This window comes from Gopherus flavomarginatus, chromosome 9, assembly GCF_025201925.1.
Source record: "Gopherus flavomarginatus isolate rGopFla2 chromosome 9, rGopFla2.mat.asm, whole genome shotgun sequence".
NCBI lineage: Eukaryota > Metazoa > Chordata > Testudines > Testudinidae > Gopherus > Gopherus flavomarginatus.
The window spans coordinates 32,844,641-32,872,429 of record NC_066625.1 but is presented as its reverse complement, the minus strand read 5'-3'; the positions used below and the strand labels follow the sequence as shown (position 1 = coordinate 32,872,429).

Below are 27,789 nucleotides of genomic sequence, written 5' to 3'. Positions count from 1 at the left end.
GGGAGTGATGGACCAGAGCGGGCCCCCTCCCCGGTTTCCTAGGAGCCCGGCTCTGGGCAGGACTACATCTCCCAGGATGCCGCGCGGGAGCAGGGCGGGGCTGTTTCCGCCCAGCGTGCCCCGCGCTGGCTGCTGTTGCGGCCGGAGTCGGCGCCGGAGCCGTTGCTTGGGCCCCCCGCTCGCTCCGTCCCCACTGTGAGGAGCCGCGCGCCGCCCGCTTCCCGCCATGTCGGCCCAGGCCCAGATGCGGGCGCTGCTGGACCAGCTCATGGGCACGGCCCGGGACGGTGAGTAGGGGCGGGCGGGGCCTGCCGGAAGCGCCGCGGCCTGGCTGGGGGCCGGCATCGGCCGCGCTGGGCCCGGGCCCGGACAAGCGCCAGCGAGGGCTCTGAGCGGGGCCGCTCCAGCTAGGGAAGGGTCAGCGCCCGCCGTGGGGGGCCCATCCGGGGTCCGACCGCCCCTCTCGAGCTCTGCCTCCTGGGCTGAGCCCGCCCCCTTCTCCCCCGCCAGGCCTGGCTCCTGGGCCCGAGTCTGGTTCCCAGGACTGATCTTCGCTCCTTTGCTCGCTTCCGTCCCAGCGGGGGCCCTGGCGCCGGGGCCTGAGCCCCTCTCCCGAGCAGGGGCAGAGCCCGGTTCTCTTGCTGCCCCCAGCTGTGGAGGCTCCGTATCCAGCACCTGAACTTTGCTGATGCTCCCCTAGCCTCTGCCTGCAGGGGCCCTGTCCAGCTGTGGCGCCTGTCGTCATCTGTGTAGAGCCCTCGGCAGCTGCTGGAAACATCTGCATGGTCAGAGTTAACCAGAGTCTGTGATTGTTTCAGTACCTATCCTGGGCGGGAGGGGGGCACATTGACTGCCCAGGTGTCTCACCAGGGCGCCTGCAGCTCACCTTTGAACAACTCGATTCAGGACTCCAGTGCCTGTTTGACACTTCTCTCTGTTTGTGTCAACTTGAGTTCCCACAGGTGGGATTTGGCTGACTCCTTTATAGGGAGCCTGGGTTTGAAATTGTGGAGCCTCTTCTTTTATAGTAATTAATCAGAGTAGCCTAGGTCTAGCCTGTGCAGACTTTCTCTTGGGACTCTTTGGAAACTTCAGCAGAGGATATGTGCTTAGTGTGCGGTTCTGTAACAGAGACAATCTAAGCCTCCCCTAAAACAGCCTTGAGTGCCTCTGCTATTGCATTGCAAGGTGAGCTGGAAGTCTAACTTTCCTGACTTAATATATAGTTATATGGAGAGACTTTTCGGCCTTAAGCTCAGAGGAAAAGCTCTGTGTTCAGTCAGTGCTTTACACGCAGATGCATGCTAGATAGGTTTGTATGTAGAAACTGAGCTCATACCAGTTGCCAAGGACAGGAATGTTGCATCCTATGCAAAACTATTTTCCTGCGATGGTTTGTATTTTCTTTTCTCCTGAGCTAATAATATTTAAACTCATTCTGGCACGTTAGCAGGGCTGTCCTGGTACTTTGCACTTTTTTTCGTAAGTGAATAAGTGCTTTTTCTTTCTTGTGTATTGAGTTGCTTTTGAATTGCTTCCCATATTTTTATTTCATACAAACTGAACAATTGTGGCCCCTCTATTTTATTTATAAAGGTTCAGTGTATCTTTGCCTGCCTACATCAATCTGCAAGGGAGTTGCAGAAAAGCCTCATGTTCATCGAGCCGTGAGTCACAACCAATTTTTAAAGCTGTTATAACAAAAAAAAGTGTTTGGTTTTTTTCACAAGTAATTTTAAGAGTGTAGCTTAGAAAGAAAGAAAGAAAGAGAGAGAGAAAAAAAAACATTTTCAATAGACACTACATTAATCCTGGATGCTTTGCAAATCCTAAACTATATTCATACTTTAGTATTACACATACCTGTGTCATATACACAGATTAGCTATAAAATTGTCACATACCATTGCCACTTTGCCTTTACTTTTATGTATCATTCCCCTGACTTCCTTACTGCAGGTGTGGGCAAGAAAACTTTTCCTTTAAAACTTTTCAACAGTGGGCATAAAATTCTGCAGCTGAGGTCTTGAAGAATGCAGAAGGGTATAGTATGTGTTGGAGCTCGCAGTGTGTATTGACTAACTTCGTTTCTTTTTTTTTCTTTTTTGCTTTTCTGATATTGTCTTGTTTAAGTGGCTCCCAAGTGTAAAGTGTGTTCTGAGGGTGGGATGGTGGGGTGGGAAGTACATGTTTTGTGTTCCAGGCCGACACTTAAAAAGCTTCGTTCCTCGCATGGCCTTGGAAAACACACTGCATATTTGGCTGTCCAAACCAATAGGATTGAAGTATTAGCTTATTGGATTTAGTAAGTAGCAGTTGCCTGTAGAAATTGCCAGGCACAGCCCTGTTTTGTGATTCATGGCCCTCTGATAGCATGGGTTTCGGTATCTCCTGCCCCTATCCTTTGTATATTTAAAAGAGAAAATAAAAAAATTGTCTGGGCTATCAGCCAGGTTGTCTTTTTTTCCTGGCTAGGCTGTCTATTTGCAGGGGTAACAGGCCATGGCGCTATCTGGCTTTCCAGCACTGCATTTAATATGTGGTGTACTGGTTATCTAAATGCAATGTTAATATTTCAGTTGCCAATTATAAAAGTTCCAGAATACCTTATTCTCCTCTAAGCTTTTCCAAACAATCTTGGGGAACAGGAACATGAAGTATTTTTAATCTGCATATAGAGGCGAAATGATCATACCAGCACCATCATGCTTTATCAGCATTCTAATGCTTTCTTATTTAAACCAACACATGAATTTCAGGAGATGAAACCAGGCAAAGGGTGAAGTTTACAGATGATCGTGTCTGCAAGAGCCACCTCCTGGACTGCTGCCCTCATGATATCCTAGCAGGAACAGTAAGTGACTGTCTTGGTAGTAGTAAGATATGGTGAAATAAAAGGCAGTGGAAGTTGTTCAAATCACATCCCTGTGCCATATATATATCTTAGGAGATGCCAGTTAGGAAAGATCAGACTCTCTCTGCACATTCTCAATGTACCTAGTGCATGACTTTCAGTATGACCATCTGTGACACACAGATGTTGCTATTGAAAAAAATCTGCCTGTAGAATTATATGGAAGTGGTCAGAAGAGAAGGGTTTTAGGAATCCTGTATCTGGTACTAAAATAGAATAGTCTTGTCAGTTTGACATACTCGGTGCCTTTGAAACTTTCTAATGCTGTTATGGGACTTATTAATCAAGAATTAAAAGTGGATAATGTCCATCAACATAGATTTATGGAAAATGGATAATTTCAAACAAACTTGGTATCTTTTTAAATGAGATTAGCAAGTTTGATTGATAAAGGTATTAGCGTTCATGTAATATTCTTGACTTCTGTGAGGCATTTAACTTGGTATCACATATTTTGATTAAAAATATAGAAAGATATAAAATTAGCATGCCAAACATTAAATGGATTAAAATCTGGTTAACTGATAGGTCTCAAAATGTAATTGTAATTGGGGAATCATCGCTGAACAGGTGAATTGGTTCTTGGCCCTATGCTATTAAATACTTTTACCACTGACCTGGAAGAAAACCTAAAACCATCACTGAAGTTTGCAGATGACCCAAAAAATGAAGGAGTAGAAAATAATGAAGAGCACAGGTCATTGATGGGGCAATCTGGATTTCTTGGTAAGCTTGGTGCAAGCAAACAGTGTGTTTTCATATGGTTAAATATAAATGTACCCATCTAGGAAGAAAGAATGTAGGCCAGCGGGGGACTGTAGGATGAGGGACTCTATCCTGAGGAGCAGGATTTGAAAAAGATTTGAGTGTCATAGTGGATAATCAGCAGAACACCAGCTCTCAAGGTGCAGCCAAAAGGGCTAATGAGATCTGTGGGCACATAAAACTGGGGTCTCTTGAGTAGTAATAGAGAGATTTTTACCTCTGTGTTTGGCACTGGTGTGACCGCTGCTGGAATACTGCATCCAGTTCTGGTGTCCACAGATCAGGAAGCATGTTGATAAACTAGAGAGGGTTCAGAAAAGAGCCACGAGACTGACTAAAAGATTAGAAAATCTGCTTTATAGTGATAGACTGAGCCCTTTGAGCATATCTCAAAGGGTGACGGTCACAGTCTGTAAGTAAAGTATCTACACAGAGAGTGAATATTTGATAATGGACTTTTCAGTCTAGCAGCGAATGGTCTCACGTGATCCAGTGGCTGTGGAAGTTAAGTTAGACAAATTCAGACTGGAAATAAGGCATCATTTTTAACAGAGAGAGTAATTTGCCATTGAAACAATTCACCAAGAGTCATAGTGGATTTTCTATCACTGACAATTTTAAAATCAAGAGTGGATGTTTTTCTAAAAGATCTGCTCTAGGAATTATTGTGGGGTAGTTCTCTGGTCTCTGTTATAGAGGAGGTCAGACTAAATGATCACAATGGTCTCTTCTGACTTTGCAATGTATGAATCTTAAATGGGACATGGCCACTTCCCCTTCCAGCCCACCCTCTGCCCTCAGCAGGCAGGATCAAGGCTCATTTGTGGAACTCTGAGATGTTTTTAAACAACCTTGTTTCTCTTCGATCTAATTTAATTCTCAATTCCTCATCTTTCCAGTCTCCAATCTTACTGCATGTGGCCCTGTCCTGATGGATTCCCCAGGGAACAACTTTCTTTTGATGGGGAATATATTAAAGCATTAATGGCAATTTGTAGTTCACTGTAATTTTAGTTCTTAGGACTGGTTTGACTAAGTAGCATGTTTAAGTGTCGAAGCAGATTTTGTTTAATCTGCAGATGAAAGAAGGAACCCAATTGCACCTCCCTGCTTTTCTAGTTTCTGCCTCCTTCCCTGGGAAAAATCTGGCTCATCTTGAGTGTTCAGTTCAAATGCATTCTGTAGGAGCAAAAAAGAGAATGTAGGATTTTGATGGTGCTGATGAGATTTTATGCAATTAAAAGTATCCTAATTTGGGGTAACTGAGTAAAGATGAAAAAAATTACTTACGGAAAATGGATACCACCAGACAGATACAGTAAACTGAGATTATTTCAAAAGAAAATGCAACATGTGTTCTGTCATCGCCACACTAGAACTAGGGTGCTGCATGCTGGAGATAAATTCAAATACTTGAATTCTTCTGTAGCCTTGCTTTCTGATGGTAAATATTAAAGTACTATAAAAGAAGTCATTTTATATTGCTGTAGTCAAGCTAAACTGCTTAAAATGCAGTTACTATTTATAGCTTTCTCTTTATTATATGGGAGCTGGAGCTGGCATACTTGCTGCTAACAAGAGGAAAGGTTCTGTCTTCCTGACATCTAAACCAGACGCATGCCCTGGGCGTGTGAATCCATTTTTCTGTGGGGAAAGTAAAATCTGCAAGGGAGGTTAATTTTGAATTCCCTGAGTAGTAAGTGATGCAAAGAATTAATTTAGCTCCTCCCACAACGGCCATGTCTTCCATAAGTGCTTTTTTAACACCTCAGTCATCCAGTGGCCCCACTGATTGTTTAGCAGACTTCCTGCTTCTGATGTACTTAAAAAAAAATTACTATTAGTTTTTGTGTCTCTTGCTACTTGCTCTTCAGTTTTGTTTTTGCCTGCCTAATTATAGTTTTGCACTTGACTTGCCTGAGTTTCTGCTCTTTTCTATTTTCCTCAGTAGAATTTGACTACCAGATATTAAACGATGTCTTTTTGTCTCTTAACAGTCTCTTGCTCTGTTTAGCCACGGTGGTGGTTTTTTGGTCCTCTATTTTTTTGTTTTTGTTTTTTAACTTGGGGTATATGTTTTAGTTTGAGCCTCTATTAGGTGTTTTTAAATAGTTTCCATGCAGCTTGCAGGTATTTCACTCTTGTGAATGTTCCTTTTAATTTCCATTTAACTACCTTCCTCATCTTTGTGTATTCCCCTTTTTGAAGTTAAATGCTACTATGGGTGGGTGGGTTTCTTTTTTCTCTGTACAAGCATTTTAAATTTAATTACATTATGGTCTCTATTTCCAAGCAATTCAGCTATCTTCACTTCTTGATTTAGATCCTGTGTGCCACTTAAGACTATATCAAGAATTGCCTCTCCCCTTTGGATCCAGGACTAGCTCTCCAAGAAGCAGTCCTTACTGGCGTTCAGAAATTTTATCTCTGCATCCTATCCTGAGGTCACATGTTCCCAGTCAGTATGGAGATAGTTGAATCACCCGTTACTATTTTCTGATATTATGGCTTCTCTGATCTCCCTGATCATTTCACAGTCCCCATCACCATCCTGGCCACATGGTTGGTAGAATAGTCTTACTGCTATACTCCTTTTGTTCAAGCATGGAATTTCTATCCATATAGATTCTGTGGTACAGTTTGATTCATTTTAGATTTTTATTATGTTTGACTCTTAGCTTTCTTTCACATGTAGTGCCACTCCCCCACCAGCATGACACACACTCTCAGTCCTACATGTTTTATACCCTAGTACTATCGTGCCCTGTTGATTATTGTTGTTCTACCACGTTTCTGTGATGCCTATTATATCAATATCTTCATCTAATACCAGGCACTCAAGTTTACCCAGCTTAGTATTTGAACTTCTGGCATTTGTAAACAAGCATTTATTAAATTTGTAAGTATTTAGTTGTCTGCCTTCATCTGATGTAAGTGAATGGGACTCTTTTTTGTTTAACTTGCTCTTCAGTTCCTACCTGTATTTTTATCAGCTTCTATCCTCTTCTGTTTGCTAGGATATAGAGTAGCCCCATTCATAAATCTTCACCTAAGAGATGTCTCTGTGTGAACCTTGTGCTGCTCTGTGCCTGTTGGCTTTTCCCCAGCCCTTAGTTTAAAAACTTTTCTATGTCCTTTTTAATTTTACATGCCAGCAATCTGGTTCCATTTTGGTTTAGGTGGAGCCCTTACTTCCTGTATAGGTGCCTCCTTTCCCAAAAGGTTCCCCAGTTCCTAATAAATCTAAATCCCTCTTCCAAAAATCACCCTCTCATCCATGCTTTGAGATCCTGCAGTTCTGTCTGACTGCCTCCAGTTCTTTTGTTGTCACCCTCCAGAACGCTCAACCTGTCACATGGAGAAAGTGAAAGCATTTCAGAGAATGCTACTCTGAAGGTCCTGGACTTGTTAAGAGAGCTGGTGAGGGAAATGTCAAACATGGTCTGTGTCCCCAAAATTTGACAGTTAGATGGTGGTTACAGGAACTTTAAGCATGTGAGAAAAGACATTCTCTCTCATCACTGCCTCCAATCCTGCCATCATTTCTAGTTCAACTTCTACTTCCCATCCTAATAAGCCATCAACTTTTTAGAAGCCAGGTATATACAGAAAATTTTGGTAGAATTTTCAGGAGTTGCTTTAGAAACTGCTTGCCCAAATGATTGCAAATTTGGATCATCCCCGATGAAGCACAGCAAATTTCAAGGTAAACATGCAGATTTTAGAGCATTTAAAAAATCGTCCTTTAAAAGAACAGTCTTCTCTGCTATAATAATTGTATGAAATTAATCATCAGCAAGTGCTTTGCTGTGTCCAGATCCCCCACACAGTATAATCTTGAATACATAGGAGGCTCAGTTCATATCAATGTGATGGTGTCAGCAGATTGAAAGCACCCCATGGAGTTGAATACATCCTGAAAAAATAGAACTGAGACGTGTAATCTGCCCCATTCATGTCAGTGAGTGTTCTCGTCACCTCCTCCCTAGTACTTAAGAGGGGGGTGATATACATCAAGCATGCCTGGTCTCAACTCCTTACCCCAGTTTCAGCATGTTGTATATTCTTGTGTATGTTCCTAACATGCGAATTCTTAACTCCTCACTCAAAAGGGCAGAGCTATCCAGGGTGCTGGCTCACATGGGGAGAATCGAAGGGGGTCTTGGACGTCCCCAAGAGGGGCAAGGCCCCCTAGATCATGGCACATATGAGGTGGCACAGAGGGGGGCTCAGACACCCCTAGAGGGGAGAATGTGAGTCTAACCAATGCCCCTGCCTATCCCAATTCCCCTGCCACCCACCTCTGTCTCCCCTCCCCTTTCACATGTCTAATCTATCATCTTTTCAGACAGAATTTGAGCACCTTCTGAATTTTCTGCTGTACTCAGATTTCCGCCTCCATTTTTCTCCCCCTCCCCCCCCCCCAAATCCTTTGACAGGGGCATATTATAGCAACATGCCTACTTCTTTCTTTTTTGTTTTTTTGCCCAGAGTTGGATTTGGATTTACAGTGCCTCAGTATTGCTCAGGTTTGATGGCTGTAATATGTCCTCTTGAGCTGTGCAGGTCCTATGAGTTGTGGCTGGCTAGCAAACCTCTTAAGCACCCTATGTGCACATTTGTGTTGGTGGGTCCCATGCACTACCGAGGGGGTTAAAAGTCCAGCTAATCAGACCATGTGACCACTCTTGGAGACCTAGTTTGATCCCTAGGTCTGCTAAAAGAAAGTTGGTAGAATCTGTCAACTTAAGAAAAGCTAGTGTGCTTTATTTCAGGATGGATATACCTTGGGAATCCTTTGCCGAAAGGATCTAAAATTTGGATCATTAAACCCACCTGGCAACCCCATGAGGCACACCAAATGTCAAGGCATCTCGAGTAACCATACAGATTTTAGAGCACTCACAAGAGTTAACCTTTAAACAGAAAGGTGCTCTCACCTTAACTATAGCAGAGCTGGCTGTCTCCTGTAACAACTGTGGCTTGCTCCTGTTAGATTTATCTGGCCATCATGGATATTTCAAGGAAGCATGAAAAGTCATTATCCTGGGGACAGGATGTCCACTCACCAGGCTTGCGAATGCCAATGCCAGGATGGAATTTCATTCTTCCCATTGGGCTGGTTTGTTAACCATCCACTGGCAGGAGAAACCACCTCTCAGCAATCTATCAGACTTGTTGGTTCAGCTTCAGCTTCCATTCTCTTTTTTGCTGTCTCATGACTGCTGAGCCTGGTTCCAGACCTGTGTGGCGTAGGGAGCCGGTACAGAGTTTCCCAGTGAAGAAGACTTTGTTTACGCTTTTGTGGTCCATTTCACCTCGTGGGTTGCGACAAGCTACAGTTGTTTTGTTGTCACCCTTCAGAATTCGCAACCAATCAGGTGGAGAAACATGGAGGAGGGAGGTGGACTATTGCACTCCCAGAGGCTGGTGCTTAGCTGGAATTTCTGAGGGACTACTTGTCCTGAAGTGAATGCAGATAGCTCTGGCCTGGTGGTTGTCTAGATCGATGGTGGATCTGCCAACAGATTGCTGTGGAACAAACAATGGCAGTATTTCTGCCAGTGGAGGGACTGCAGCACTTCTGGAGGAAGTGTCGGCTGGTAATATTTCCTAAATTGGGTAGCTCTATGAACTGATCGTATAGTTTTGAGAGTGACAGAGGTGGAGCGTCGCCCAGAGAATTGTATTGGCACAAATTACCATTGTGCCTGCTAGCAAGAAACAGTGGTGAGCTGATGAAACCTGTGGCATGGCAGAGATCTCATCCATGAGGACCTGAATTTGGTTAAATTTTTCCTTGGGCAACTCATAGCATCCAAGTTAGTTCTGAAAGATGCTCTTTGGGGTTAAGAGTTCTTGTGATGGAGTTATTGAATCTGCAGAAGAGCTCCTTTAGAAACATGTGATGCCCTAGGATCTGGATGGCTAGGCAAGTGTGGTGACCGTGCAATCAGTAGGTTGTTAAGATAGGGAGGGGGTAAATATCAGTGCCCTGTTATCCATTTTGGTAGCCATGCTGAGACATCAATTGCATAGTCCACCCGTGAAACAGATGATAGTCCAAAGGACATTGCCTTTAATTGATAGTGGTCATCCCTTATAGCATAGAAATGTTTAATGGCCGGGTAATATTGGCAGATGAAGATAAGCCTGTTGAGGCCTGTGGAACTCGAAAAATTCTGAGAGATTTTCTTGATCAGAAAAGCCAGTGTTCTAACAGGAAATCAGCTTGGTACGCTGAGGTAAAGGGCTCTGTGAAAACCTTTAGACATCTAGATTACCACAAAAAAAAAAGTGGAAGAGAAATCAAGGCTTTTCTGCTGATTGAAAGCAGGATGATTACCCCAAGGGAGATAAGTTCCGAGATGCACTGCTTTTTCATGAGATCTGGAGAGAGAAGGGAAGAGTGTAGAATGAATTGGGGGACTTCTTGAAAGTGAGGTCTTTAGCCTGAGAGCTTGCCTATCAAATCGGAGAAGTGTTATCTCTGTTTGCAAAAAATGTTGAACCTTGTTTTCAGGAGAAGATGGTTCTAGGTTGTGACTGGACCTCCTTATCTCATGGAAAATCCTCCTCTGGCTGGTGTTGGAAAGGAATTCTGCTAGAATGGCCCCACAGAACAAAAGGGGTGAAAGGATACTCGCCGGTCTGATACTGCTGAAAGCTGTAATTACCAATACTGACCTGAAGCCACTCTAGATTCCCTTGGAGAAATTTGGGCTCGACACGATCGTAATATCTTACTAGTCCTTCAGAGCTTTTTTCTAGAGACTTAATCCAAATGTTACCCTGTTAAAGGGATCTTGGAACAAGGCTGCTCCTGGAAGTGGTGGCTGTATTTAAAGGCCACAGCCATGTCTCCATTTGGCAGCTCAAACTAAGAGTAAATGGCTTGATAAGTCAGTTAGAGCAGTTGTTTCATTGTTAATAACTACAATGATGTTGATGTCACAAGTAATCATTTTAAAACTGATATTTCATCTCTGTGTAGTCTGTTTTTTTGTGTTAATGTGCTTGCTTCATTCTGAAACTTTCAGCCGCCCTCCTCCTTTGTACCTGTTCTGCTAGTGCGCATGACTTGCACTGCTCTCTCTTGTTTGCAGAATAATAGAAATTGGAGCTGTCCTCCATCACCTTGGGGCTGCTGCTCCAAGATTGTTCCCTATAGATCAGACATTTGTAGGCAGTTCTCTAGGTATTTTCTTCAGTTACTGGCTAGCTAATTTAGAGATATTTAGTTTTAACCTTAGTCCTGCTCAACCCCGCTAATCATCTGGGAGTATAGATACATACATACACATCTCTGCGGCATGACTCTATAAGCTCTGATGGAATTTGTTCTCCATTCCTAAATGGGCCTTTGGCTCTGGAGCTCTCCAGATAGTAAATAAATTTTTTTTCCATTTTAAAAAACAAAACAACCCAAGTGCGTGGCAGTAGATGCTGATAAACGCAGGGATGAAACTAGAGGGGTCAGTTGTAAATATTTTAATTAAAACCTTGAAGCCCCTTAATTTTTTGGTTGATAACCTTGGAAATAGATTTAAAAATTGGGAACAGATGGCATAAGTGATTGAAGCCTCTTTTGGCAAGGAGGCAGTCCCATTTAGTCTCTTATTAGCAAGGCGGATTAGTTTTAAATCAATGCGATTTTAAATCACGTATTTTAATTTTTTTGTGTTTCTACTTTTTAGTTATTTTCCTAAAGAGAGGTTGATTCTCACTGGCTGGTAACCATTAACATATGTTGATTGCAACTAAATATAGTCTTTTACACTAAATTTGGTGGTTATTTTGTTGGTTCTTTTTGCTAACCAGGAGGGTAAACTATATCTATATACCTTCATTTAAGCAGTTGTATAACTCCGCTTATATATATTCTTAGTCTTATTCTTTTACGTTATTTGTTATGTTAGAAAATGGGGATTGATGCATTTCTTATTAAACTAATTTTTAACTGTTGATTTGTGTCAAGCGCTATTTGGATTGTAATTCAAATGTAATGAAAAACACACACAAACAGCATTTCACATTTTTATTGCATAAAACTTCCTTTAAATATGCAGGATGCATAAGAAAAGAGTTTTTATCAAAACATGTTTGGCATTTAAAACTAAGGAAGTATTACCTATAATTAGTTGAATTGACCTTATTGTTCCTGGTCACCATGTCCTTCAACATTTTAGAACTAGTAGATGTCACCCTCTCATACCTAGTTTTATTCATCGATTGGAAGAGCTTTCCTGCTTTTTCAACTCCTAACTTCAAATTAACTAGTCATGGGCCTGAAGTAGTTGAATAAACTGAAGTGAAGAAAATATTCTCTCTCCACTTGCAGAAAAGGGTACTGTTGTCAAAAACTGGTTTAGCATTTCAACAAACTTTGGTTCCCGGTGCTTAGCTAGTGATTTCCACCAGTTCAGTGGTTTGACTTGCTTCAAAGCTGGTCAGCAAACACATACTCCTTAATACTATTTTTTGTTTAATTTACATGATTTTAATAATTATAGTTTATCAATTTTAAATTTAATTGTAAATAGGTTTTTTAAATGTGTAATTTAAATTAAAACACTTTTTTTATTTAAGTAGTGTTTTTTTTTATTATTTTTATCAATCCTGCTTGCTAGTCAGGTCATTCGTATGGGCTTGTGCAAAAGAGGCCACCGCGTTGGTCCAGCGGGACTTCATATCCATAGCTGCATTGGGCTAACCCTGTGCAAGGTAGCTGTCAATGGAACTCTTAATACTACTCCACAAGTTAGTTGCTAGCAGACATGTGGACATACTGGTCACTGGCCCCATCCTTTCACCTTCAGACTGAGTTACTCTTAACTGGGAAGCAGCACCTGAGTGCTGTGGGGTTGTATTGGGTTTCCTTGGACGCTTTCTCAGTAACCCCATGCATTTTTCCTGTTGCCCTTTAATATTAGGAGTCAGATAACTAGTTCATTCTATCTGCCTCTGACTGTTGAATGATATATTTTGCTTGCATATAGTCAAATAGTTCTACTTCAGAAGCACCTGGAAGAATAATCCAGCCAAACATGTCTCTTGTGGCCACTTCTCATATTGGTAAATCAAGAAAGAAAATCGGTTTCTAAATTGCCTTTGCGGGTGTGATACATGAAATGAGCATTTACACAGCTGTCAGCAGTTAAATATCAGTGCTTGTTGCAGCAGTAGAAAGTTCTTACATTGACCTTATCTTTACTTTCCCATAGCGCATGGACCTGGGAGAATGTACAAAGATCCATGACTTGGCGCTGAGAGCAGACTATGAGATTGCAAGTAAAGAGAGGGACCTGTTTTTTGAGCTGGATGTAAGTATTGTGATTTTTACTTATTTGTGTGTAAACAGATCAGTGTAACTTCTGATATCAGAGCAGCAGAGTCCAGCTGACATTTCTGCTCATCTTTCTGTTTACTGTACTATTTGCTAATTTGTAGTCCCTTTCCCCATGTCAGCCTGATGATGAATTGAAAGGTTAAAATTAATTACGGCATTTGCAAAACCTAAGAATAAAAACAGGCTGCATTCCTTTCCTGCTCAGAACTGCCACTGTCCTCAGCAAGGCGGGAAATATCATGCTCTGATGAGCTGCGAAGAGAGGTGAATTCTAACATTAGAAACCTGCTCTGTGTAATCGTACCTTTGTCAGCCTGTGCTTCCACATTGATTTTGTGCATTGGAGCTGCTCAAGGGTAAAATCAATGCTAGCTTTCCCAGCCCGGCTACTCCGGCATATCTGTGTGCACCAGTTCTCTATGTAGTGGTGTTTCAGTGCACCACATCTGCCATCTAAGTGTGAATCCCCTGCTAGATCTCAGAATGTAGAGACTTTGTCAAGTTACAGCCAGATCAGAAACTCTTCAGAGCAGTCTTCATTCTCTTTGTTCACATCTATGTTCAAAATAAGGTGTAATGACCCTGCTGTCGTTACTTACCTGGGAAAGGTGGGGAGGGGGACAAGGGTCAGTGAAATTCCCTTCCCTAAGCATTCAAGCAGCTGTTGACTCTGAATTTGCCTCATCTTGGTGTCACAAGAGTCTGGCATTTGATTCTGTTGCTCCCTGCCCTAATTTCATTTCTCTTGAAATAACAGAACCCAATGCTCTTTCTGCTGACTGTTTTCTATCTCCTCCTCCTTTATTAGCTCAGTATTTTTCTAGCTAAACCTGTAAATTTGTCTTCTCAACTGTCTCATTAATTACTGGCACCCTGCCATTCCCCTTCCCCCCTTTATGAGATCACTGATATCCTGGTCTCCTAGTTACCTTTCCTTTCGCATCCTACCTCTCTTCCCTCACACTAAGGCTATGGCTGTACTACAGAGCTTACAGCTGTGAATTCAGCTGCACCAATGCAGCACTTCTACTGCAGACGCTCTAAACCAATAGGAGAGAGCTCTCCCGTCAACTTAATTGTTCCTGTCCCCGCGAGTGGTGATGGCTATGTCGGCCGAAGAAGCTGTCCCACCGACATAGCACTGTCTACACTGACGCTTAGGTTGGCATAACTTATGTCACTCAGGGGGTGGGGAAGATGGTGGCTTATTCACCCCCTTGAGTGATGTACATTATACCACAGTAAGTGGTAGTGTGTACATAGCCTGAGGAAACACTGTATCCTGGCCCCTTAGAGGAGTAAATGACACTGAGTTAAAAAATATATATATGGGGGGGGAGGCGGTGTTAGGGCTGAGCACAACCTCCTTTGTGGAGTAGGAGCTCAAATCCCAACTGTATCACTGCTTCAAAAGACTAACAGATGAAGGGAAAAAGACAGGCTAATCTCCACCATCCATTTACAAGTGTGTGTTCCCCAGAGTGGGTGCTGCTAGCATGAGGAATATAGGAATTGCTGTACTGGATCAGGTCAGTGGGCCGTCTGATCCCAGTTTGAAAATGTTGCCCTACATCCACTCGGGTAAAAAAGGAAAGCTGTGTGGTGGGTTGTGATCCGTAAAGGAATCCTCCTGGCTGGCTCTTATTAGTGAGAGAGCCAGAGCCCAGCAAGTGGTGCTTTTATAGCAAAAAGCATCCATAGTTACAGTTCTTGGTTTGAACACACACAGGCTATGGATCACCTGGAGTCCTTTATCGCAGAGTGTGACCGGAGAACTGAGCTGGCTAAGAAACGTCTGGCCGAAACTCAAGAGGAGATCAGTGCTGAAGTGTCTGCAAAGGTATCACTCTTCAGTTCAACATTTGTTTTGAGGGCCTGTGTGCATTGTTATGACTAGGCCTATCTATGGTAAAATGTGATTTCTAAAACAGGAGATCTAAGTTACTTCTAAGCTGCGTGCTGCACAGCAGGCTATCAAGGGCCACGCAGATGGGGAGAGGTGCCTCTCCCTGGCCCCAGCCCCAGAGCTGCCCTGGCTGGGGAGAGATCAGTGAAACTTGCAAGGCTGGTTCAAGCACCTGGATGTTGGGCCCTTCCCTGTGTAATTATTTGTTCCATCCCATTTGTTAAAACTTCAGGCGGGGGTGTTAGCAAATGCTAGGGAGGGAATCCCCCAAGGAAGCTGTCATCCATGCGGGGGGGGAGTGGGCCTGAAGGAAGTTCCAGTCATCGTTAAAAGATCCTGGTAGTGGTGGGAGGCAGGCAGGAACAACAAGGGATAGAAATTGGGATCTGGAGAGAGAGGACAGTTTTCTCCCCTCTCTGTGGGGGGACTGCAGGTCACTGGAACCAGCCCTGGGTCATGGTGGCGATGGAATAGTTTATTGTAGGTCCCTATGTATCTGTAGCTATGAATGCAAGTGAAGGATTCATTGTCTGCAAATCCCACAAGCTTTACAGGGTTCTTTGTCTTATTAAAAGCAAACTCCTGTCTTTAGGCAGAAAAAGTTCACGAGCTGAATGAAGACATAGGAAAACTGCTGGCTAAAGCTGAGCAGCTGGGAGCTGAAGGAAATGTGGATGAATCCCAAAAGATCCTGATGGAAGTGGAGAAGGTCCGAGCAAAGAAGAAAGAAGCAGAGGTTTGCCAATATCAACACTTATTGTGTTCCGATGTTTTATGTAATGGTGAACTGAATTAGTAAACAGAGCACATAGCAGCCAGCTGGGCAGCCTCCCCTCTGCAGCTGCACAGTGAGCTAGCAAGTGATTGGTCTCAAAGAATGAAAGAAGCTCTAAGCTTTCATCCATCTAACAATGCCTGCTGCAGGGTTTCATTCTTTGAAGCAGCTGGTACTAGACATGATGAGAGAGCAGATACTGGGCTAGATGGACCATTGGTCTGATCCAATCTGGCAGTTCCTGTGTTCTTATTAGTGGGTGCTTTTTAGGTCTTTTTTTTATTAAAGCAGGAGGTTGCACAGTAATAGTAATTTCTTGCACAGATTTTACTGGAGCGTTAGAAGTGGTCCAAATGTTGAGAATGAGATTCCTGTTTAAATTTAAAATACTCACTCCAAGCTTTCTGAGGGTTGCATGTGTCCTGTATGTGTTAGGGTGGTTTCCTCTGGTTTTGAGCTCAGTCTGCCTCTCCGCAGGAAGAATACCGCAATTCCATGCCCGCATCCAGTTTCCAGCAGCAGAAGCTGCGCGTCTGTGAGGTCTGCTCAGCGTATCTTGGTCTCCATGACAACGACCGGCGTCTCGCTGATCACTTTGGAGGCAAATTACACTTGGGCTTCATTCAGATCCGTGAAAAATTGGACCAGCTGAGGGTAATCAGTTATATTTTAAACCCCATCCCTCCACTTTGGCCAGCAGTGGCCCGACAGCTCTCCTGTGAATACTTATTCATTTAATTTGTTTTGTAACCTGCTGGCTTTGGCTTGTATAGAAATTCTACACAGTCTTTGTTCTGAAACACGCTGAATTCAAGATCGATGAAACTCCAAGTGGAGGTTTGCCTAACCTCACTTCTGGTTCAGCCCTGTAATGTCTGCGTAACTGAAATTGTACCCATAGAGGAACAGGGCAAAAAATTACACTAGACTGGCTTCCTCCTTGCATAAATGGGGCTCTTGGTATGTTCTGAACTGGAGTCCATAGGACTGGGCCACAATTTGCAGTGGGAAGTCTGTCATTTGTTTTAAAAATGATACATATATTTTTTGGCTTTTAGTGTTTTTATAAAGCACTCAGACCTACTGGTGAGATGCTGTAGCTCTGCAGAGTGTGTTTACAGAGTGCAGACAATGAAGGTCTAAGTGAAGCAGAAGCTGAAGTATTGATGATGGAAGGATTTTCAAAACATGAGCTTGAAGTGAAGTTGGATTCACAGACAGTAGCTTGGCTCATGTGAATGGTAGAACTGACACTCAGCCAAGTCAGTCACTTCACAAACCTTACAAGTGAACTGGTGCTTTCTGCTTGCTCGGATCAGGGTTCTCCATTCTGTGCTATGATTGAGTATTTGTATTATAATGAGGCCTAGAGGCACTAACCAAAATCAGGATCCCCTTGTGCTAGGTGCTTTACATACAAACAGTGAGAGACAATCCCTGCCCCATACAGCCTACAGCCTAAACCGCTAATGCTACTGCTAACAGCCACAGGCACTCAGAGCTGTATGCCTTGCACAGGTATATGTTAGTGATGCTTTCAACGGATTTAGGGGAAACACAGGACTTTTGAATAGAGGTCTTGGCAGGCAAGTAAGCAATTGCTTTTGAGGTGTTAAATAATCTGTAACAAAGTCTGTACCATCCATGTTTTGTCTCATCTCATAAGCAGTTCTTTATATCCTCACATCCAGCATAAACAGGATGGCATGGGTAATTATAGGCCTGTTAGTCTGATATCGATCCTGGGCAATGTAATAGATACTGGACTCAATTAATAAAGAATTAGAGGACGATAATATAATTAATGTCAATCAGCATGGGTTTGTGGAAATTAGATCCTGTCTGATTAACTTGATGTCTTTTTTATGAGATTTACAGATTTGTTTGATAAAGGTAGTAGGGTTACTGTAATAATATACTGCAACTTCTGTAAGTTATTTGACATGATGCCGCACAACACTTTTTGATTAAAAAACTCAAGTGATAAAAAATTAACATGGCACACATCAAATTGATTAAAAGCTGGCTAGCTAATAGGTTTCAAAGTGAAATTGTAAATGAGGAGTCTATGCGGATGTTCTGTGGCCTGTTAGGCAGGAGGTCAGACAAGATGATCGCAGTGGTCCCTTGTGGCCTTGGAATCTGAATCCCTTTCAAACCAATAAAGAGATGACATGATGTGTTGGAAAAGGCAAATGTTGCACAAATCTATTGAATTACCGCGTTTTGCCTCCAACTGCAAGGTTTTCCTGCTGTCTTAGTTTACTCCCTTGTTGTGTGTCTAACGCCGTGTGTGAATTCTTTCTCAACTTAGAAAATGGTGGCAGAAAAACAGGAGAAAAGAAACCAAGATCGTCTGAGGCGGAGAGAAGAGAGAGAGAGAGAGGAGAGAATGGGCAGACGGTGAGTGAAAGCAAATGAGTCCTTCTGCAGGGATGGGCTGTAAAAGAGTGCAGCTCTCCTAATTGTGGCTGTTATAAGAGTCCTGAAAATGACAGACGGATCCTTTCCAAAATAATGGTGTCATTAAGGGCTAAGTTGTTGACCCTGTGTAAGCTCCTAGGAGTGCACTTGATTAAGAAAAAAAGCACTACATAGACTTTTTCTTTTTATTTTTTAAATCTTCAGCTGCATTGCTGAAAGCTAGAGGCTCCTAGGAACTTTCAGGCATTTGGTGGCTTATCCCCTGCTTAAGAAACTAACTCTGAACGCACGGCTTCAGCTATGGCCCAGTCTCTCTCCTTCTGAAATTACTAAGAAGGTGCTGCTGGGTCTGCTCAAATAGCTCCTGCCATGCACTAATTCCATGAACAGACTTCAGGTGAGGACATTGTAGTGAAACAGCACCAATCTGTGAGTGAAGATGTCGAGGCAAGGAGCAGATGGCAGCCATCTTCACTAATTAAGAACATAACAGCCATACTGGATCAGACCAAAGGTTCATCTAGCCCAGTATTCTGTCTTCCAACACTGGCCAGTGCCAGGTGCCCCAGAGGAAATGAACAGAACAGGTAATCATCAAGTGATCCATTCCCTGTTGCCCATTCCCAGCTTCTGGCAAACAGAGGTTAGGGACACCATCCCTGCCCATCCTGGCTAATAGCCATTGATGGACCTATCCTCCATGAATGTATCTAGTTCTTTTTTGAACCCTGTTACAGTCTTGGCCTTCGCAACATCCTCTGGCAAAGAGTTCCACGGGTTTTGTGCGTTGTGTGGAAAAAATGCTTCCATTTGCTTGTTTTAAACCTGCTGCCTACTAATTTCATTTGGTGACCCCTAGTTCTTGTGTTATGAGGAGTAAATAACACTTCCTTATTTACTTTCTCCACACCAGTCATGATTTTATAGACCTCTATCATATCCCCCCTTAGTTGTCTTTTTTCCAAGCTGAAAAGTCCCAGGCTTATTAATCTCTCCTTATATGGCAGCTGTCCCATACCCCTAATCATTTTTGTTACCCTTTTTCTGAATCTTTTCCAATATATCTTTCTTTGAAATGGGGTGGCCACATCTGCACGCAGTATTCAGATGTGGGCATACTATGGATTTATATAGAGGCAATACTATATTTTGTCTTACTATTTATCCCTTTCTTCAGCAGCCTTTCATACCTTACCAGTGAGGTGCTTTTGACTTACCTTTGGACACAACAGGAGTGCCAGGAATCTTCCTGCTATGGTTCTGCTCATTCCTGTTTGAGAAATCCCAGAGGATGTTTGCTCTTCGTGGTGGCTTTCAGCTGTGGGTGGTTCTTGTTGCCTCTTGTTCAGTGTGGATGTAGATACCCTAGGGGAGAGTGAGACAGCGTGAGCTATCGTGTTTGTATGCTGGTGACCCAGAAAGAACGCTCTTCCTGCTTCCACCAGTGTGACTGACAGACAAGGATATTGCATGGAAACCAGCTGGCTTAAGCTCAGCCTGGACACGATCGTGCCTGTTCGCAGGGGGCAGCCTCTGGGGGAACTGGCAACATCTGAGTGCCCTATCAGTTGGCAGCATCTCCCCATTCATTGTGAAAATTGTCCACAGTCTCAGGGCATTACTGCATACATCTCCGCAACGAGACCCCCAACATGGTGTCCAGAAAATCCTTTTGTTGCCTTTGGATGGCCAAAAACGGAGCTCTCTGCTCTCATCAGAGACCTTGCTTCAGTCGTCCTGCCTTTGTGGCATCTAGGAAATGCTGCTACAATGTGCTTTACCTTGGACTGATCGGGGGGTTGCCCAGCAGGCACTGATGTGGCTGGTGGATGAGGTCACTGTGCTGGCTGCCATGATTGAACCCACAAAAATGCAAGGTGCTGGTTCCTAAAAATGAAACCCTAAATGGCTTACGATCCAGCTGCCTCCTGGTAGCCTCTCTCTCTCTGACCCACCTCACGGTCATAGCATGCCTGGATGCTGTCATTTGTCTATTTAAGGAGAGTCCTCTCCATGGTAGCCTCTCAACTGTGGAGCTTGTTTCTGCCAGAAAGTCACCAAACCTGACCTGGCTGCCTTGAGAAAATACTCAGTTTCTTTGGTCAGACTGTCCAACAATGCTGGCTCAGTTCCCCCAGAGGCTGCCCCTTCTCAGCTCCTCCTTACTTATATCCTTCCAAAAGCCTGGTTCCTGAGGGTCAGGAGGGAGATGCAGGTTAATGGCTCCTTAGGTGTGGGATTGCTGGTGTGCCAGCTATTAGTGTTGGATGCCATGCCAGAGCCAGCTGAGCGTGATGCTTCTGGACATACACAACGCTATACATGCTAAGTGCTTAAACTGTTGGCCTGGAACCTCACTTGGTACCTGCAGGCCCCCCATATGGCTTTGCCTGAGCAGATATCACAGCCCTACTTCAGCCTTTGACCCATACAGAGCACACATTCCCACCCGTCTGAAAGTTCAGGCCTCTTCTGGAGAGTCGGATAGTGGTCAGTGCTTTTGAAGGGAACATTTTTTTCCTAAAGCTGTCAAATTCCATACCTGTTAGAGCGTGACATTTTTATCTGAAGATACAGTAGGGAACACCAAAAATTATCTTAAACCTTGCTTGCCTATAAGAAGGCTCTGCTGTTCTGTTTGTCAAGTTGAGCTACATCATGGGAGCAAGACAACATTGATTTAACTTCTTTCTCATGTATCAGCTGTACCTTAAGCCCAGCTTGTCAGCATGTGCTCAATCTGTCTAGCTCCCTTTTTCTCTTCCAGTGCTGTAATTAACTAATAATGTTTCCTTGTGGCTAAGTCATGATACATACTGACTTCATTCAGTAAATGCACCCTCTCAGTAAAGTCTCTTCCTGAGTATGGGGTTCTGTTCTCTTAGCCAAGTGTTGTTTGTTTAATAATGTCCATTTAAAACAAGACTTCACCCTTCACTCAACATTTCTTTCATGTAATTTTCTGTTAATGGATGTGTGCAAGGTTAAACTGCCAGAATGGAGTTATTGCAGAATTAAAGGTTGAACATGCAACCTTAAGTCTGAACTACTGTGCAACTCCTTAGATAGCTTTAAAATTCATGGTCCCAAGAAATCTCAGCTACATGTGTCTAAGGCAGTGGCTTTCAGGTCTACGAACCCCAGGTTCGAAACCACTGTTCTATAGTAATGACAACCTTAGACATAGTCTGCAGACTCTCAGGTCCACGGACCACAGGGTGAAAACCACTGGTCTAAGGTGGTAGACAAATGAGATGTTAAGACTGTACATAACAGAGGGCAGCGTGCATACTTAACACTACAGCGAATGGGGGTGTGTTGGTTTTGCATTTAATTATTGTTACGTGGAGCACCCGAAACCAAGTTGGACCAGTGCAGTTTTTTGGAGTTGAACAAGCCATTGATGTACATCTGATTTCCACTACACTGGTGGCCGCAGTTGAGGGGCCAAGTTACTCAGTGTGCTGCAGTGTCCTTGAGAACAGCGATGTTATAGAATGGAGGATCTTATGAAAACCCATAGTGATGTCTTTGTTGTTCATTCTCTGAAATAAACTTTGCTCTTCTTTCTAGGTCTGGCTCCAAAAATAGAGATCGCAGAAGGTGAGTATGTAAATCTTACGAAGGCTTCTTCAAATGCAGCATATGCATATGCTTGTTCCTGCCTAGTTTAATTGTGTTTGGTTCCTGAGTATGGTAATCAGAAGCCTAGTAATACTTTCAGTAGCTGCTGTGATTTCCCAGACCCACCTGTTGCCCTCGTTGAATGAAAATGGGAACTGCCACAAGTGCACTTTCAGGACCCTACACTTCCCTAGTCTCTAAAAGTGATCTTTGCGGGCAGAGGAATGTGGTAACTTGAGAGAAAAGAAGTGTCAACTACTCCAGACATCCAGGCATGGCGCACATTAACTCCAGCATTTAAACAAGTGAATGTGCTGGATTCCTGTTTGCAATAGATGTCTGTATCGTTTGTGTGCACAGAGCTTTGCAGTCCCTGAATGGAATGCGCTTTGTAAGTACAAAGTTGTTGAGATTCCTGCAACTGTAGATGGATTCCGGATGTCCCTGGCACATCCAGTACAATGGCATTCTGTGCCAGGAACAACTTTGTGATCATTTAACTTTTCTCCCCACTTCCTTACAAATATATTGTCACCCTCTGCTGCTTGTTTTAGGACAGATTGAAATGAGTTTACTTTTTAAAGTGCAGCATTTTCATAGGATAGAGTTCGTTTGCAGTCCTTCAAAAGATCTTGCATGGCACTTCCCATAGCCATTTATTCCTCAGCTTCTTTTCCTTTAATGTGTGGATCCCATTTCTGACTGCCGCACTGTAGCTGTGTGCTATATCAGCATGTGTTTGAATGGATGTTGAGGTTAGGAGCTTGCCAGCTGGTTTCCCGTTTGGAATTTACCAGCTTTGGGTTCTGGTTGATTGCCCTCCATCCCAGGCTGGTGTGTGCTCCCTGGGCTGGGCTGCCTTCTATGTTAGGAAGGATGTATAGTGAAGCACAACTGAAGTTGGCTGTTGCTGTCTCTTCAGATGCACTGTTACTCTGGAATGCCCCTGTCTTGACCATGTTGACAGGGAGGTGTCTCACGTTTACAGAACCTTGGGGTTTGAAACAGCTTGTGTGTTCTCTCAGGTCACGATCTCGAGACAGGAGACGAAGGCGCTCACGATCCGCTTCCCGTGAGAAACGGAAGTCCCGCTCCAGGTCCCGAGAGCGAGATAGACACAGACGCCATCGGAGCCGCTCACGCAGCCACAGCAGAGGTCACCGCCGGGGTTCCAGAGACAGGAGTTCAAAACACAAGTATGTACTCCCTTTCACACAACACCACCAGCAGGGGGAGCCCTTCTGTGGGAGTCCTTGATGTTGTGAATGGCTTTCCACCCAGATGTAGTGGGGCTAACCTTAAAGTTAGGAACTAAAGCATGTAGGACAGTGGTTTTCAACCCTTTTTTTTCATTTGCAGACCCCTAAAAAATTTCAAATGGAGGTGTGGACCCCTTTGGAAATCTTAGACATGGTCTGCAGACCCTCAGATTGAAAACCACTGTTCTGTAAGAACTGTGACTAACCCCCAAGTCTGTGACGTTCTTCCCCATGGTCATCTGCAGATGATGGTGCCAGGGAGTAAGTTGAGGCATGACTGGTGTAATGGAGTCCCAGCTTAGAGATGTGTGTCTAGAGGAGAACCTTTGCTTTCCTTTTTGAATCACAACGCGAGGGTCCGCTGCTAGGGAAACCTTTCCCTCACTCACGCCTCTATAGAAAAAGGCCAAAGAGCCTGCTGGGGCAAATCTGGAACTTCCCTCTTGGCCTGCTAAAAGCAAAGTACAAAAGGGATGTTTGAGCATCAGCATGCCATTGGCTGGCTACTGCTTGCACAGCTGCCTCCTGGTATGGTTCTATATCATCTCAGCATTTAAGGGGGTCTCAGACACATGTTCTTTTCTGGTGGGTTGTCATTGGGAAAGGGGTATATTTTTTGCTGGAGCCTGGACTACATCTTGATGGTCTCTGGCATGTTCTGGCAGGAGGGATGGATGGTTCTCTAGGAATTCTCTTGTTTTGGGAGGGCAAGGGGACTGCAGGAGTTACGGCATTTCCCCTTTACTTCTCTCTTCCCTCAAGGTCCCATATTACAGAAGAGCTTGATGTGTCTCTTTGGGAGCTGGCCCCTAAAACAGTCCCTGGGTTATTGGAAGGGTGGGAGAAGGCATCTAAGTAATATTAAATACTCTGCACCTCAAGGGATGAGCATGCTCCCTTGCAGTACTTGTAAGACCAAAAGCCAAAGACCTAAATGCTGATCCTGTGTGTGCACGCATGTCACCAGGTTTTTTGCTGAAGTCGGCCATAGCATGCTCTAACGGTGCTCTGGACAGCTTGAGGAAGCTGTGTTTAGTACTGCATCCCCTTCTTGAACCCACCTCAGTACAATGCAAATGATATACAATGCATTATGCACACATGGTGCTTGTGCGACTGCTAGCTCAGGAGCTATGGGGAATAAGAAGGGTTTTTACAGATATGTGAAGGGGGAGGGAAAGGATCAACAGAGAGAAAGTAGGCCTGTTAATAAATAAGGGGGGGCATGAAAATAATGTTGACTCACAAATGGCTGAGATACTAAAGTCCTTTTTTAAATCTGTCTTGAACATGAAAAATAAAGAAAAGAAGTTTGGACAATTAGGAAGTGAGGAAGACCCTGTAATAACTATTGCTAAAGAGCAGGTAAGGGAATACTTCGGAAAACTTCAACATATACAAACTAGCCCCCTTGGATAACATGTGCCCCATAGGAACTGGCTAACAAACTTATTGTTCCAGTGACAGGCATTTCTGAAAACTCATGAACTGGGGAGGTTCCAGAAGATTGGCGAAAAGTCGGTGGCAATTCCATTTTCTAAAAAGGAATTAGTGAGCCTGACAATTACTGTTCCATAGCAAAGCAGAGCTCTCCAAACATCTCGAAACTAATGGAATTATGGGCAAGAGGCACCATTGAGGGGAAGGGCTAAAGAATACACCTTCTCAAACAGGCTAGCTTGTTTTGGGGGCTGAATGACTGAAGTAGAGATGAAGACAAAATGGTGGCTTTGATGTATCTGGGTTCTTATGAAAGCGTTTGATATAGTGTCTCAGCCTTACTTTCTAGAGTAATTGAAGCTTGCGTGTAAATGAAACCCTATGCCAACCTTTTGTGACTTTCAAGGAAATGTTCCTATATCGTAGGAGCTCTAGAATAAAATGCTTCCCATGCCCTCTGAAGGTACTGGAGGTGTAAGGAACCTGATGGGAATAGCACCTCTTGAAGGCTGCTCGATGACTAGTTGACTCTTAGCATAGGTCACTACTGGAAGACTGGGCCTAAGGAAGCTAGTTGACTTAATTCTGCCTAGGCTGAAGTAGTCAAGCCTTGATTAAAATCCTAGCTACCTCATGATAACGTGCTAGCAGAGTGGTCCCTGAGTCCAAAATTACAGCTATGTTTTGAACAGAGGATGCTGGCAAAACTGACAGTTCTCAAGAGGCAAAGTACCAAAAGCCCAGGACTACACAAACATTTGAGTCCAAGAAGGAGAGTCAATTTAATGTAAAGGAGCACTCTAGGCATGAAGCCACTGTCTCAAAGTATCGCCAAAAGTGCTGTAAGAGAACCTGAAATAGAGCTGAAGTGAGAGGAACCATACACATTTCTACTGTTGCCCTGTAGGCAACACCCTAAAGAGTCTCTTGTGTCAAGCTATTTAAGGGAAGAGTGACAAAGCCTACACGTCTCTTTTACCACTGAGAAATGTTCCTTGACTTCTACAAATAGTCAGATGATGGTGGCTGTTACACAAAGCTCACCGGAGACTGTCTGATCTTTCAGTTCACTGCAGGGTGACCTGTAGTCCTGACCTAGCATTATCTGTGCATGTACCTCCTGAGACATACTTTATTTCCTGATAGGAACAGCTCTTTGCCATCAAGTGCACATTCATGAATGCTTTTTGAGGCAAAATGTTACAGTGGTTTGGTTTGTACTTCAGATCCTCTAGAGACCGATCTTCAAGAGAAAAGTCACGAGACAGAGAGAGAAAAGAGAAGAGCTCTTCTGAAAGACGGCATGAGAGCACAAACGGCAAATCTCGTTCCAAGAGATCGGAAGAGAGAGAAGCTGGCGAGATCTGAACTCCAATGATCTGTATTGCATTGTAAATAGTCTGATAAACATTCTACAACAAGCCTAAATTTCCCATTTATATTTACTGAACACAACTCATCTTTTGTAGTTTTGAATTTGTATTATTTGGCAGATAGCTGTGAGTTTGTAGAGATACAGAGTTACGTACTGGTTACCAGGATTTTGTTTTAGTAGGAATAAATAAATCTGATGAATTGACTTCAACACAGGTCAGTGATTTACATGTGTTGATTGGCATGACCCAAGGAATGCAGCAATTAGAGCTAGTGCTGTGATTGGAAACGTATCCTGCTGTATCATTTGTAACACTGATGCCCTTTTGGAATGTCCACTTGCCCCTTCACACAATTCGAGTTTGAGATCATCAGTAGCACTGGTGCTACCTCAGTTCACATTTTTCCTTTGGTTTGTGCACATTCAGAGGAATTTAAGGTTTTTCTTGCTTTTTTTAAGTGCTTAGCAACTCATTTTGTGTTTCCAGTGTTTGAGAAACATCTCTGTATTCCAGCTAATTTAGGACAAACAAAACTAGCCCCTAATTTCCCTCTTAAACAACTCTAGTTCATCTTCATGACGATGACCAAAGTACCTGGGGCACAATACTGAGATACACTTGGGCCTATCCCTAGTAATATTTACACATACCTACTATAAAAAGGCCTGTGTTCAAGTGAAACACAATATCTGGATTGATCTCTTCGTAACGGAGTTCAGTCATGCTTAATGGAGGAAGCCTTCCAATCAGGGTGGAGCAGAATTGTACTTTGTACATGTAATGGCACCGTGAGCTATGGCCTCTTAAGACAGAAGGTTGCCTAATAAGGGTGGGCCCTTGGCCTGGTTTTTGTGTGTATGAATTTACACTGAACTGACTTGTCTCATTGGTGCTTACAACTGAGGTGAAAGGAGCCTGGACTGTAACACAGTGTGGGAAGAATCAAATACCTGTAACTAGATGAATTTTAAAATTAGGGAGGAAAAACTTCCTCTGAGTTCACTGTGCCAGCCACAGTGGCGATCACAAGGATCGTGCTATTGTGAGACTTTTCACAGAATAATTTAGCTGAAGCAGTTAGTATGTGCAGAATCATGAACTAAAGTAATGTAACTCCAGCCACTGCTGCCCAGTTTTGACTTCCCACCTACTCATTAATTAGGTTAGGCAGGTATCTGAAATTAACAGTTAAATCTTACCATTTTCCCGTAGTGGAAACTTAAGGTATTTGTAAATACTATTGCATTAGTGTGGCCAGCGTGTTAGGGTTTTCCAGCCATTTTTTTTCCTTGCTGAGCCTCTGATAATTCACTTAACTCTTCAATTTCCTTTAATTTGCAAGGGAGTGGGGTTTTTTGTTTTTTGAAGAGGTGCAGGAGTTTTCCTTGGTGTGTTAGTCTTCTAGATGCATGTTTAGGTATTGCGGGGGAATCTAGTTCCTTTTTGTTTTACAACTAATACTGCATTTTAATTATTGTTTTGTAATCTCTATGTATCACAATTGGTGAGCTCCTGCTTTTCAGGGCTCTTATTTACAAGGTCATCATTAGAATAAATTAACCTGTGATGAGGGAACATCACACAGGTTGGCAGCTGATTGATATGCTGGGCTCAACTCTTGTCTTCAGTTACACCTGCAGCTCCTGTTGAAGCCAATGGCAGGGATGTACATGTTGCTTAGAGCAGGGCCTGGCCCAGCATATTTCCTTTCTAGGAACACAAAGGCTTTAATAACAAATAAAACTCTAAAGCTGATCACACAAGTGTAATGGAGTGTTAGAAAGGAACCCACCATGCATTGATTTGTTGTATGTTGCGATTTATCATGTTGGAGCATTTTGTTCTTTATAGCACCTTTGCTTATGAGGAGTTTTGGTCTAAGTATAAAAATGTAAGTAAAATATGCTGTTCTCTTGCCAGTCTTACTCACATTAAAGATTTATGTTTGTGGCTTGGA

The 27,789-nt window shown here is 43.3% G+C and overlaps 1 protein-coding gene across 5 annotated transcripts; it reads left to right on the top strand.

Moving 5' to 3' along the window:
- Positions 1 to 146: 146 nt before the first annotated feature.
- LUC7L (LUC7 like) lies at positions 147 to 27,789 on the top strand. 5 transcript variants are annotated; one of them, XM_050968392.1, is made up of 11 exons: positions 147 to 287; positions 1,597 to 1,667; positions 2,760 to 2,854; positions 12,904 to 13,002; positions 14,758 to 14,868; positions 15,527 to 15,670; positions 16,187 to 16,363; positions 18,024 to 18,112; positions 21,707 to 21,736; positions 22,783 to 22,953; positions 25,683 to 27,789. In XM_050968392.1, exons 4-11 carry the CDS (start codon positions 12,907 to 12,909, stop codon positions 25,822 to 25,824), a joined length of 960 nt encoding a protein of 319 aa, XP_050824349.1. In that variant the 5' UTR covers positions 147 to 287; positions 1,597 to 1,667; positions 2,760 to 2,854; positions 12,904 to 12,906; the 3' UTR covers positions 25,825 to 27,789. The 5 variants fall into 5 exon arrangements, with proteins under 5 accessions (XP_050824349.1, XP_050824346.1, XP_050824345.1 ...); XM_050968389.1 differs by lacking the exon at positions 1,597 to 1,667 and adding an exon at positions 24,320 to 24,381 and having other exon boundaries at positions 150 to 287; positions 25,683 to 25,779; XM_050968388.1 differs by lacking the exon at positions 1,597 to 1,667 and having other exon boundaries at positions 150 to 287.